This window comes from Staurois parvus, unplaced genomic scaffold, assembly GCF_062004578.1.
Source record: "Staurois parvus isolate SC_StPar_1 unplaced genomic scaffold, SC_StPar_1.0 ptg002787l, whole genome shotgun sequence".
Classification (NCBI taxonomy): Eukaryota; Metazoa; Chordata; class Amphibia; order Anura; family Ranidae; genus Staurois; species Staurois parvus.
The window spans coordinates 5,489-18,639 of NW_028320583.1; the positions used below are offsets into that span (position 1 = coordinate 5,489).

At 47.0% G+C, this 13,151-nt stretch overlaps 1 protein-coding gene across 1 annotated transcript in view; it reads right to left on the minus strand.

Annotated features, from left to right (window-relative positions):
• Positions 1-2,664: 2,664 nt before the first annotated feature.
• LOC149429127 (protein-arginine deiminase type-1-like) overlaps positions 2,665-13,151 on the minus strand; it is a 48,724-nt gene continuing 38,237 nt past the window's right edge. Inside the window, exons 11-16 of the mRNA XM_089666702.1 lie at positions 11,399-11,550; positions 8,501-8,642; positions 7,438-7,531; positions 7,261-7,337; positions 6,668-6,799; positions 2,665-3,772 (exon numbers count right to left, since the gene is read on the minus strand). Coding sequence (XP_089522828.1) covers positions 3,539-3,772; positions 6,668-6,799; positions 7,261-7,337; positions 7,438-7,531; positions 8,501-8,642; positions 11,399-11,550 — 831 coding nt within the window. The 3' untranslated portion in view covers positions 2,665-3,538. The remainder of the gene's footprint in view (positions 3,773-6,667; positions 6,800-7,260; positions 7,338-7,437; positions 7,532-8,500; positions 8,643-11,398; positions 11,551-13,151) is intronic.

Below are 13,151 nucleotides of genomic sequence, written 5' to 3' on the forward strand. Positions count from 1 at the left end.
TTCTCGGAGTCCTCTGCTTGTTTTCCTGTGTCCATGTGTTTTATGGAATGAGATTAAAGTGAATGAAATTTGGAATCACTTTTTGTTTATTTTGTAGATTTAAAGCAGAACTTCACCCAAAAGGGGAAGTTTTGCTTTTCTGCCTCTTTCTCTATCACTTTTGGGTACGTTTTATTTTTTTTTTTGGGGAGGAGCTGGTACTTGGTTTTGACCATTACCCATTTCCACTTGGTGATCCAAGCAGCATTTGCCCCCCCTTTTGCCCACAGCCTTCTGGGACACATCACAGGTCCCAGAAGCCCGTGGGACTATTTACATAGCGTGGCACATGCATGCGCAGTGGGAAGCTGGCTTTTAAGCCACAAGGAGTCACAGGCGACTTTCCTTGCTATACATTCCGGGGCCCGGAAGACTGTTGAAGAACCGGTCTGAGTGAGGACCACCCTGAATACTTGGACAGGTAAGTGTCTTATTTTTTTAAAAAGCCCTCCAGAGGATTCGCCCACCCAAACCCCCTCCCCTCCCCCCTCTTGACATGACCATTTTTTTTTTTGCGATACGCAACTGTATTACTTTAACTGGCAATTGCGCAATCGTGCAACACCGTACATAAATTTTTCAATTTTTTTCCTCATAAATGGAGCTTTCTTTCGGTGGTATTTGATCACCTCTGCGGTTTTTTGTTTTTTTTTTTTGGCTATAACCCAAAAAACCGACAGTTTTGAAAAAAAAAACATCCAGAATGAAAAAAAAAAAAATTAATAAATTTAGCACAAAATGTATTCTGCTAAAAAAAAAAATCCTAATAATTGTATATAAATTGGTTTATGTGAAAGTTTTATAGCGTCTACAAATGGCGGTGTGTATATATACTGGAATTATTTTTTTTATATTAATAATGGCGGTCATCAGCGACTTATAACAGGACTGCAGCTGCCATTCTGACACGAGGGGGGGTCAGACTGAATTGGTGTCACTGACATTCCTAGTGACACCAATACAGTGTTCAGTGCTAATAAAAAGCGCTGATACTGTACTAATGCCACTGGGCACGAAGGGGTTAACATCTGAGGCAATCAAAGGGTTAACAGTGTGCTGTGTGTTTTATATGGGGGGGGGGGTCAGACTGACTTGAAGTCACTGACATCCCCAGTGACACCAGTACTGATAAAAAGGACTACTAATGCCACTGGGCAGGAAGGGGTTAACATCTGAGGCAATCAAAGGGTTAACAGTGTGCTGTGTGTTTTATATATGGGGGAGGGGGGTCAGACTGACTTGGTGTCAATGACATCCCCTGTGCCACCAATACAGTGATCAGTGCTAATAAAAAGCACTGACACTACTAATGCCACTGGGCAGGAAGGGATTAACATCTGAAGCAATCAAAGGGTTAAGAGTGTGCTGTGTGTTTTATATATGGGGGGTGGGGGTCAGACTGACTTGGTGTCACTGACATCCCCAGTGACACCAATACAGTGTTCAGTGCTAATAAAAAGCGCTGATACTGTACTAATGCCACTGGGCAGGAAGGGATTAACATCTGAGGCAATCAAAGGGTTAACAGTGCGCTGTGTGTGTTATATTGTGTGCTCTCGGCACGCACGTACCGCCGACCTGGAGATGCAAATCGCATTTATAGGTGTGATTTTGCACAGCCGTGCCGCCCTGGTGCAGTACTTCTTCTATAGGGTGGATGGCAGATGGTTAAAGTCAGTAGCTGCTGAGCATGCTCAGTTAGGTCCTGTTAACTGCGAACAGCGATCCCCTGACAGCTGGCACTCTCCTCTACTCACAGCAGTGAACTGTCCCTGGGCACCTCCCTCGGGGCAGGGCTATGGGCTCTGCATTGGACTTGATGACATCAGAGGACCTGTGGCCACCAGAGCATAGGGAAGGAGAGGATGCTGGGACTGATCTAGGAGGAAGCCTGCGGTATGTTCCATGTCCTCTAGACATACATGAGCATTTAACCCTTACAGTGTCATGGCACCTCTACTGCAACTGAATTTTAGGAGCCCCTACACCTGTGAAAGACTGAAGGGGAGGGGCTGGGACACCTGTGCAAGACTGAAGGGGAGGGGCTGGGACACCTGTGCAAGACTGAAGGGGAGGGGCCGCTACACCTGTGCAAGACTGAAGGGGAGGAGTCGCTACACCTGTGCAAGATTGGAGGGGAGGGGCCACTACACTTGTGCAAGACTGAAGGGGAGGAGCCCCTACACCTGTGCAGGACTGAAGGGGAGGAGCCCCTACGCCTGTGCAGGACTGAAGGGGAGGAGCCCCTACGCCTGTGCAAGACTGAAGGGGAGGAGCCCCTACGCCTGTGCAGGACTGGAGGGGGAGGAGCCCGTACGCCTGTGCAGGACTGGAGGGGGAGGAGCCCGTACGCCTGTGCAGGACTGGAGGGGGAGGAGCCCGTACGCCTGTGCAGGACTGGAGGGGGAGGAGCCGGTACACCTGTGCAGGACTGGAGGGGGAGGAGCCGGTACACCTATGGGACTGGAGGGGAGTAGGCGGAACAACTATGGGACTGGAGGGGAGGAGCCGGTACACCTATGGGACTGGAGGGGAGGCTGGATTTAGATTGGCCTTTCCATTTGCAAGGATGGTGGTCACCAAACCAAGGGAAGACTTCTCCAGTGGTAACTCAGACAGCAACAATTAAGGTTTTGATTAGCTTTACTGATAAGATACAAAAGCAGTGCTAAATGCAAAAATCGAAATTTGGTCCAACAAGAAACTCCCACCAATCTTATAAATAACACCGATAATGTTTCAAGGTCATTGAGCTTTGGGGATTCGGCAATTATGGAACACTCTGTGATGTCATTGTGTGATCGGTAATTTGACAATTTTGTAATCTTCGTCTTTTGACTCAACTTGCCAAAAGTAACCGCGATGTTGAAAATCATCCATGGAGGCCAAGCCTTGATTTATGGCTCTACAGCAACCATTGCTCTGTAATAACACATTGTCAAGCATCATGGGACCCTTGAACCTGTTTCCAGCATAAAAATGGACACCAAACTAAATTCAGCACCCACATTGTAGATCCAGTTCTTGGTCTAGAGACCACGTGATGTTCTAGAGCAGGGGTGTCAAACTGGTGGCCCTCCAGCTGTTGCGAAACTACGAGTCCCATCATGCCTCTGCCTTTGGGAGTCATGCTTGTAACTGTCAATCTTGCAATGCCTCATGGGACTTGTAGTTTGGCAGCAGCTGGTGGGCCACCAGTTTGACACCCCTGCTTTACATCATCATGGGTGTCAAATTGGTGGCCCTCCAGCTGTTGCAAAACTACGAGTCCCATCATGCCTCTGCCTTTGGGAGTCATGCTTGTAACTGTCAATCTCGCAATGCCTCATGGGCCTTGGTGGAGGGCCGCCAGTTTGACACCCGTGTTCTAGAGGTTGTTGAGTTGAAGATAAGTTTAAGTTATATGTTCTGCTCCATTGAGGTTCCATGCATCTTCCCCATTGCAATTCTGTCCATCGTTGGCGGAAAGTGCGTCAAGTCACTTCTCAGGCTGAAGGGGTTAAGGCTCGCAGTGCCACCACTTAAAGCTGAACGGTTTCCTAACCACGTTGGTGCCGCAATGGATCTCCCCACAGTACTTGTGGTAGGAGGCATAGTCGTCCAGGAAGTGGCAGGTTAGCCCTAGCGGTTCCAGCAGCGATTGGACCTTCTCTTCTATGCAGCATTTCCCATTGATCTTTGGCCCGAATGGCTTAGGAATTCCAAGATGGTTTCCCAGGACCAGCATGTTGACCTTCAGAAGGAAAAAGAAAAACCAGTTTAGGTTGAAGATCTAGGTTTTCATGGCCAAGCGGGTAGACTTGGATTGAATGGGTGTGGAATTTAGAGGGTGACAAATTCAGTCACTTTTGGGTTGTTGTCTTTAATACCCAACTTTTGGATAGAGAGTTGAAGGTTTAGGAACTGGTTTTAAAATGCTATTTAAAAGTGAAATAAAGGGGAACACGTCTCAAAAGTCAAGGGGCTTCTCTCCTTCCTACTTGTAATGAGGTTTCGGAAGGTATAATGTTGATGGGTTCTTTAAACAAATTGGGTTTCGAGGATTTGTTTGCTGTTCATCGGGGTTCCTATAGAACCACATGAAGACATTTAGTACATTGTGCACTTACGCTGTTCTTATGCTGCTCTTGTAGCCCTGATAAAGGGGACTCAGATACTCAAGACCTGTTGGAATATTTACTTCCCAATCACCAATGTTAGACCTTTTGATTCCTCATTATAAGGAGGGAGTAGCCCCTGGAATTTCAAATAGTGCACCCATTTTTTTTAACTTCGCCTGTAGGTCCTGCATGCAAGGCTCAACTTGTTGACCATTGGCCTAATCTCTCCTGCCTTCCTGTTCCTTTGCTTTTGATTCAGCATATACATATAATATGCCCCTTTTTATTTTTTTACCTTTGGGCTTTAAATGCTATCTGTGTCCCCCTTGAGGATATTTCTTGTCCCATTTTGTCATCTAGACAGGAAGTGAGGGAAATCTCTCACTGGGGCACATACATCACCTTCTCCGTTTTTTTGTTCTGATATTTTTGGTTGCTCTGAGCCAGGGGCGGACTGACCATTTGGGAACTCGGGCACTGCCCAAGGGCCTGGGGTCAATAGGGGGCCCCATGAGATGCCCCTGGTACCTTTCATGGGCTTTTTTGGGTGTGGTTTGAGTGTGGGTGAGGACACAGGGGCCCCATGAGTTGTCAGTTCGCCCCTGCTCTGAGCTATGTTTTGAAATACATGCACTTAGAAGTAATGGAAAAGGGCAAGAAAGTCAAATATCCATCATTCACACAGATATTTGTACCTCTAGTTGGTTTCAGTTGGTGGTCTCAGCACCATTGATGTGCAGTTTCTAATACCCTCCCATGACACCATTATTTGGATTTCTGATGACCACAGCATATTGCATAACTAGAGCAGGGTTTCTCAACCAAGGTTGAGTCCATGGAACTCTAGGGTTCCTCCAGAGGTTGCTAGGGGTTCCTTAAGCAATGAGCAAGTTCCTTCCTGTATAAATTTCAAGGATATAATTGTATTTATGGAATCATCTACACCAAGGTTGAGTCCATGGAACCCTAGGGTTCCTCCAGAGGTTGCTAGGGGTTCCTTAAGCAATGAGCAAGTTCCTTCCTGTATAAATTTCAAGGATATAATTGTATTTATGGAATCATCTACACCAAGGTTGAGTCCATGGAACTCTAGGGTTCCTCCAGAGGTTGCTGGGGGGTCCTTAACCCCTTTGCATCGGCGCCTCCCAACTCTTTAAGAGGTCACGTGACCACCGTGATTCGCTGTCACGGCAGTCACAGGATCGGAAAAGGTCCCGGTCGCAAGGGGAGATCGGGACCTTTCCGTGAGTCGCTGACATATGCGCTGGGAGCGTGCAGGGTGCGAGCTCTCAGCGCATATATATTTTCTAATGGCACGCAAATATGCGGCCGCTCGGCGTCAAGGCCCAGGCACTGAGAGGCCACATATTTGCGTGTGCTCGGTGTCTAGGGGTTAAGCAATGAGCAAGTTCCTTCAGGTATAAAATTCAAAGATATAGTTGTATTTATGGAATCATCTACACCAAGGTTTCTCAACCAGGGTTCCTCCAGAGCAGGGGTGTCAAACTGGCGGCTCTCCAGCTGTTGTGAAACTATCATGCCCCTGCCTTTGGGAGTCATGCTTGTAACTGTCAACCTTGCAATGCCTCATGGGACTTGGTGGAGGGCCGCCAGTTTGACACCCGTGTTCTAGAGGTTGAAGATAAGTTTCTTAATGGTTATTTGTTAAGCTCCATTGAGGTTCCATGCATCTTCCCCATTGAAATTCTGTCCATCGTTGTCGGAAACAGCGTCAAGTCACTTCTCAGGCTGAAGGGGTTAAGGCTCGCAGTGCCACCACTTGGCAACAGCTTGAGGGCCGCCAGTTTGACACCCGTGCTCCAAAGGTTCCTACGGGTTTATTAAGCAATGAACAATATCTGCCTCTCAGCAGAAAGGCAGTTCCCATTGACTCCATTGATCTTTTTAGCTATCTATAAGGGGTAACTCTTCCCAATGATCACAAGTGTGAGGAGCATTATTCCCACGGGCCATCACACTAATGTAGCATGAGTTGTAGATACAGTAATTTTCCCTGAGTTGGGAAGGTTGAGCTAGAGGTTTCTTACCACTTGGGTAGATCTAGGTGTAACCTTTTCCTGGTTTAGGCAAGTCAGGGATTTTGCCAATTACCTGCCATGGTCAGGGACCTTGCCCTTCATCAGGTCTGGCCTTATGCCCCATCTGCCTAAAGACTGCAGCAGGTGAGCTTGGAGGAGAGGCTGGTGACGTTCTGGTTCAAACCATGTTCAACAAGCCACTGGCCCTGGTACTTGCATGGGCTTTGGATGGAAGGTCTGCATGTTGGCCAAAGGCTCCTGCATGCATTATAGACTAGTGGTTCTCAACATGTAATTGATGCCCTGTTAGTCAGCATTGTTACTGCTATCCATTGACCAGTTTAATCCCCCAAAAAGACTCGATTACCTAAATTTACCTTCGTGAGATGCCACCATATGGTTTTTCATACTCGCGCATGGATATTTTTGACGGATTTGGACTAAACATCATCTGTGGGGTCTACTACTGCATGGAGTTCCGGCACTCACCATATCTGGGAAATAAGACTCGGCATCCCTGTTGGGAATGTCGCACTTGTAGAGTATTGGCATATCAATGATGTCGGCTTCAATCAGCCCCAGCTTCTTCTTCATTAACTCCCTGTTTATATCTATACACTCCTAAAGAAGGAAAAACCAAAAAAAAAAAGGTTGGATGGAGACCTCACACATTGCACTTTCCATTTCATTTTGGGTAAGGGCCAACTCCAGAAATACTATCCATGTTCCAGGGACAGGGCATGTAAATCATGGTGCCTGTGCAGTTCTTGGCAGTGTTGGCAAATGTTGGCCCATACTGAAGCCTTGCTATACAGTTAAAATATACAGTCTGATCTTGGTGGGAGAGGAGATTGAGGAAATGCTTCTTCCTGCCTGCAGCAGACTGATGACATCTTCTCAGCCTAGGCATAGTCACTGGACTGGAGCCCAACAATGGCTTTTTAGTGATGAAAGGTGGAGCTTTTTGGAAAAAATCTGCTGTTGCTGTATATTGTGACGTCAGGAGTGTATTGGCGCAGATTTGTATGGAAATGGCTTGGCTCACTTTAGGAATGTGAAGCAGAGGAGCAGCCGATATTTACCTGGCAAAACTGGGAAGATTCCACCAGTGACTCGTCCTCCAGGACTTCGTCTATTGTTAGTTTGTCTTTGTCCACTCCTGAAACAAGACAGCCAATCAGACCGTTTGCTTAGAGACGTATTAAAGAGCATTTGGGGGAGGGCAGCACCACCACCACACCCCGACGGTGTAAGCCCACCTTCAAACATGATGGCACTTCCAAAGCCTTCTTTCTGCTTCTCTCTGAACAGGTCCAGGCACACTCTGGGACTTGCCAGGACGAGACGGAAACCCTACAGAGGAGGAGAAAGATGGAGCTCATACACCAGACAGAATTACCAAGGCCATGGACCTAATCCAATGGCAGGAGGCAACAGGGCTCAAGCCGTTCTCTGGTACAGAGACTGATGTGACTGGGGGGGAGGGGACATTAGAGTGTAAGCTCCTCTGGTACAGAGACTGATGTGACTGGGGGGGGAGGGGACATTAGAGCGTAAGCTCCTCTGGTACAGAGACTGATGTGACTGGCTCAGTGATCTCTGTACAGTGCTGCGGCATATGTCAGAGCTATATAAATGTATAGTAATAGTGTGTGACTGTGGGGGAGGGGACATTAGAGTGTAAGCAACTCTGGTACAGAGACTGATGTGACTGTGGGGGAGGGGGCATTAGAGTGTAAGCTCCTCTAGTACAGAGACTGATGTGACTGGGGGGGAGGGGACATTAGAGTGTAAGCTCCTCTGGTACAGAGATTGATGGGACTGTGGGGGAGGGGACTGGCTCAGTGTTCTCTGTACAGCACTGCGGTATATGTCAGAGCTATATAAATGTATAATAATAATAATGTGTGACTGTGGGGGATGGGACATTAGAGTGTAAGCAACTCTGGTACAGAGACTGATGTGACTGTGGGGGAGGGGGCATTAGAGTGTAAGCTCCTCTGGTACAGAGACTGGTGGGACTGTGGGGGAGGAGACATTAGAGTGTAAGCTTCTCTGGTACAGAGACTGGTGGGACTGTGGGGGAGGGGACATTAGAGTGTAAGCTCCTCTGGTACAGAGACTGATGGGACTGTGGGGGAGGGGACATTAGAGTGTAAGCTCCTCTGGTACAGAGACTGATGTGACTGGCTCAGTGTTCTCTGTACAGCACTGCGGTATATGTCAGAGCTATATAAATGTATAATAATAATAATGTGTGACTGTGGGGGATGGGACATTAGAGTGTAAGCTCCTCTGGTCCAGAGACTGATGCGTTCTTACCCTTTTATCTGCAGCCGGCACAAAGCTCATGAATTCATCAACGTGGCCCACAAACAGCCAGGAGGAGTACAGATGGACCGGCGATTGCACCTCCTGAGCCTTTAGGAAATCTGTGATGGTTTTGTTCATCTGAAATTTGGGGCTGCGAAGACAAAAAGGTGGAGAATAAAGAAGAGGATTTTCCAAAGCCTATGAAAGACATAGTTGCAAAAGGTGAGGATAATGGAACAATGGGAAAAGATGGTTTTATTCCGCAAAGGAGGGTCAAAGCTGCTGTACGCTGCAGTTTAAAAAAAAAAAGTCGCCGTGCTGTTGATGTGGACGAGCAGACAAAAAACTCATCATTCTGGGCTTGTGAATAATACGAAGAGCTGAGTCACAGGTTTTAGAGTATCCAGTGTTTATGGGTTCCTGACCTTAAGAACCATGCTAAGCCATACGGACTGATGACTGCACGCCTACGGATTATTTCGGCACGCGAGAATTAAAGGCGGTCACACCCGGACATTAAGCTTGTGCTATTTTTATAATAAAGTTTTACAAGCGATAACCTGTCCGGCAAATGAACACTGGGAAGCCCAACAACCTTTTACTGCTGCAAAAGGCTTATTATTACACAGTAATGTACATATATACTAATGTATGTAATAAAGTATATATACGGTATATCAGAACATTGGAGACCGAGTACTGGGCATTGCCACTGTAAGTCAACCTCTGTAATTATGCAACATTGCCCAACAGAAGGGGCTCCATCATCTCGGCATTAAACAAAGCATACGTAGCCAGCAGATCCCAACTATCAGCACAAAGATCCCACCAACAGAAGCCCAGAGTGGTAGAAGAAACGTTCAGAGAGTTTAGGGTTCCACCAAAAGCATCCATTTTAGGTGGACTGGTCCTTTTTGGGCTCATTTTCGATTGATAGGTTGTCCACCGGAGGCCAGATCTCCCAATGACCTCCTGTCTTTGCTTCTTGCCCCCTATGGAGAGTCAACCTCTCTAATTATGCAACATGGGCCAACAGACGGGGCTCCATCATCTCGGCATTAAACAAAGCATACTCAGCCAGCAGATCCCAACTATCAGCACAAAGATCCCACCAACAGAAGCCCAGAGTGGTAGAAGAAACGCTCAGGGAGTTTAGGGTTACACCAAAAGCATCCATTTTAGGTGGACTGGTCCTTTTTGGGCTCATTTTCGATTGATAGATTGTCCACTGGAGGCCAGATATCCCAATGACCTCCTGTCTTTGCTTCTTGCCCCCTATGGAGAGTCAACCTCTGTAATTATGCAACATTGCCCAACAGGGCCAACAGACAGGGCTCCATCATCTCGGCATTAAACAAAGCATACTCAGCCAGCAGATCCCAACTATCGGCACAAAGATCCCACCAATAGAACCCAGAGTGGTAGAAGAAACTTTCAGGGAGTTTAGGGTTCCACCAAAAGCATCCATTTTAGGTGGACTGAACCTTTTTGGGTTCATTTTTGATTGATAGGTTGTCCACTGGAGGCCAGATCTCCCAATGGCCTCCTGTCTTTGCTGCTTGCCCCCTATGGAGAGTAAACCTCTGTAATTATGCAACATTGCCCAACAGGGCCAACAGACAGGGCTCCATCATCTCGGCATTAAACAAAGCATACTCATCCAGCAGATCCCAACTATCAGCGAAAAGATCCCACCAATAGAACCCAGAGTGGTAGAAGAAACTTTCAGGGAGTTTAGGGTTCAACCAAAAGCATCCATTTTAGGTGGACCGGTCCTTTTGGGCTCATTTTCAATTGATAGATTATCCACTGGAGGCCAGATCTCCCAATGGCCTCCTGTCTTTGCTTCTTGCCCCCTATGGAAGTGTCACTGCTCCTAATGAGTTAAGAATCATATAGGGGGAAGGGCACATCCTTGACAGGGCATCAAATTTGTGTTTAAGCCTGAACCCAGAACATGGGAAGCTCCCTTGAAGCATCTGTGGAGATGACACCTCAGGACAGGAGATGAGTGGGGCAATCTGAAGACCATATCATTTTAGCAGTATATAACTCCTCCACCTGATATGTGTGCATGGAATGGTCCTCACATAGAAAAGGGGGTAGGAATACTTGAACTTTTAAGCTGCCACCATAGAGGATCCTTCCTAGAGGGTAGTGTTCACCCTGAACCTTCTCAGCTTGAGGAACTTCCCATGAATCATCTGTGGAGATGACACTTTAGGGCACAAAATGGGTGGTGGCTCAGGTTATAGTGATCAGAAGACCATATCTCTGTAGCAGTATATTGGGTTATGGGCTTCCCAGGGGGAAGTGCTAATATGTGCATGGAATTGTCCTATAAAAATGTGTCCACACACAGAAGAGGTGGTAGGAGCACTTACTCATTCAGGCTGCCACCACAGAGGATCCTTCCTAGAGGGTAGTGCTCACATTGAACCTTCCAAGCTGGAAAAAAAAAGTTGGGTGGACTGGTCCTTTAAGGCTCATTTTGGATTTATAGATTGGTAGCTGGAGTCCCGTGACCCCAAAATTATGCCACCATGGGGTCTAACCCTACCAAATGAGTTAAGAATTTTACAGGGAAAAGAGCACATCTGTGCTAGAAACTGGAGGACCTCAGATTTGAGTTCAAGCTATGTATAGCTGTCCACCCTTTACCTAGAACTTCCTAGCTAATGGAAGTTCCCCTGAAGCCTCTGTGGAGATGACATTTTAGGACATGAGATTGTGGCTCAGGCTAAGGGGTGATCAAAAGGACATATCTTTCTAGCAGTATATTGGGTTATGGACTTCCCAGGAGTGAGTGTAAGTTGGACTCCATATATAACCTTCACCTAATATGTGTGCATGGAATAGATCTTTAAAAAAGTGTCCTCACACAGAGGAGGTGGTAGGAGCACTTACTCTTTCAGGCTGCCACCATAGAGGATCCTTCCCAAAGGGTATATTTTCCCATTGACTGTCACGGGAGGGCTGACTTCCAAATTCCCGAAAGCATCCAGGGTGCCGACCTCATCAGGGTCTGCTTTCCGTGTCACATAACCAAAATCTGGTCCCTGAAGGAGGAAGAAGGATAGTAATTACTAATAGGCAATATGGTCTCTTAAAAAGCTGCAGGTTGCCTCATTGGGCGGTTGCCACCTATGCCCAGTCTGGGGAAACACTCAGAATGAGCTTACGCTATTAAAGAGGACCTGACTACAACTTTCTGCTATGCAGATCTTTCAACCTGTTCTATTCCTTCCCCCACATCAGAATTAGCACAGTAATAACTTCATATTAAACCAACCTTTCTAAACCTTTTTACCCTGTAGGAATCTTTGAAATAATGTCCAGGTCTCTGGGAACCATTGCTAAAACCAATTCATTGGTGGTCAGTGAGAAAAACATCCCTTACATTGGGGGTCAGTGGGAAGAATGCTCCATGCATTGGGGGTCAGTGGGAAGAATTATCCTTACATTAGTGGTCATTGAGAATAATGCTTCTCTTAAATTAATGGTCAGTGAGAAGAATGTCCCTTACATTGGTGGTCAGTGAGAAGAATGTCCCTTACATTGGTGGTCAGTGGGAAGAATGTCCCTTACATTGGTGGTCAGTGGGAAGAATGTCCCTTACATTGGGGATCAGTGGGAAGAATGTCCCTTACATTGGTGATCAGTGGGAAGAATGTCCCTTACATTGGGGGTCAGTGGAAAGAATGTCCCTTACATTGGTGGTCAGTGGGAAGAAAGTCCCTTACATTGGTGGTCAGTGGGAAGAATGTCCCTTACATTGGGGGGTCAGTGGGAAGAATGTTCTTTACATTGGTGATCAGTGGGAAGAATGTCCCTTACATTGGTGGTCAGTGGGTAGAATGTTCCTTACATTGGTGATCAGTGGGAAGAATGTCCCTTACATTGGGGGTCAGTGGGAAGAATGTCCCTTACATTGGGGGTCAGTGGGAAGAATGTTCCTTACATTGGTGGTCAGTGGGAAGAATGTCCCTTACATTGGGGGGCAGTGGGAAGAATGTCCCTTACATTGGGGGTCAGTGGGAAGAATGTCCCTTACATTGGGGGTCAGTGGGAAGAATGTTCCTTACATTGGGGTTCAGTGGGAAGAATGTCCCTTACATTGAGGGTCAGTGGGAAGAATGTCCCTTACATTGGTGATCAGTGGGAAGAATGTCCCTTACATTGGGGGTCAGTGGGAAGAATGTCCCTTACATTGGGGGTCAGTGGGAAGAATGTCCCCTACATTGGTGGTCAGTGGGAAGAATGTCCCTTACATTGGGGGTCAGTGTGAAGAATGTCCCTTACATTGGTGATCAGTGGGAAGAATGTTCCTTACATTGGGGGTCAGTGGGAAGAATGTCCCTTACATTGGTGGTCAGTGGGTAGAATGTTCCTTACATTGGGGGTCAGTGGGAAGAATGTTCCTTACATTGGTGGTCAGTGGGAAGAATGTCCCTTACATTGGGGGGCAGTGGGAAGAATGTCCCTTACATTGGGGGTCAGTGTGAAGAATGTCCCTTACATTGGGGGTCAGTGGGAAGAATGTCCCTTACATTGGTGGTCAGTGGGAAGAATGTCCCTTACATTGGGGGTCAGTGGGAAGAATGTCCCTTACATTGGGGGTCAGTGGGAAGAATGTTCCTTACATTGGGGTTCAGTGGGA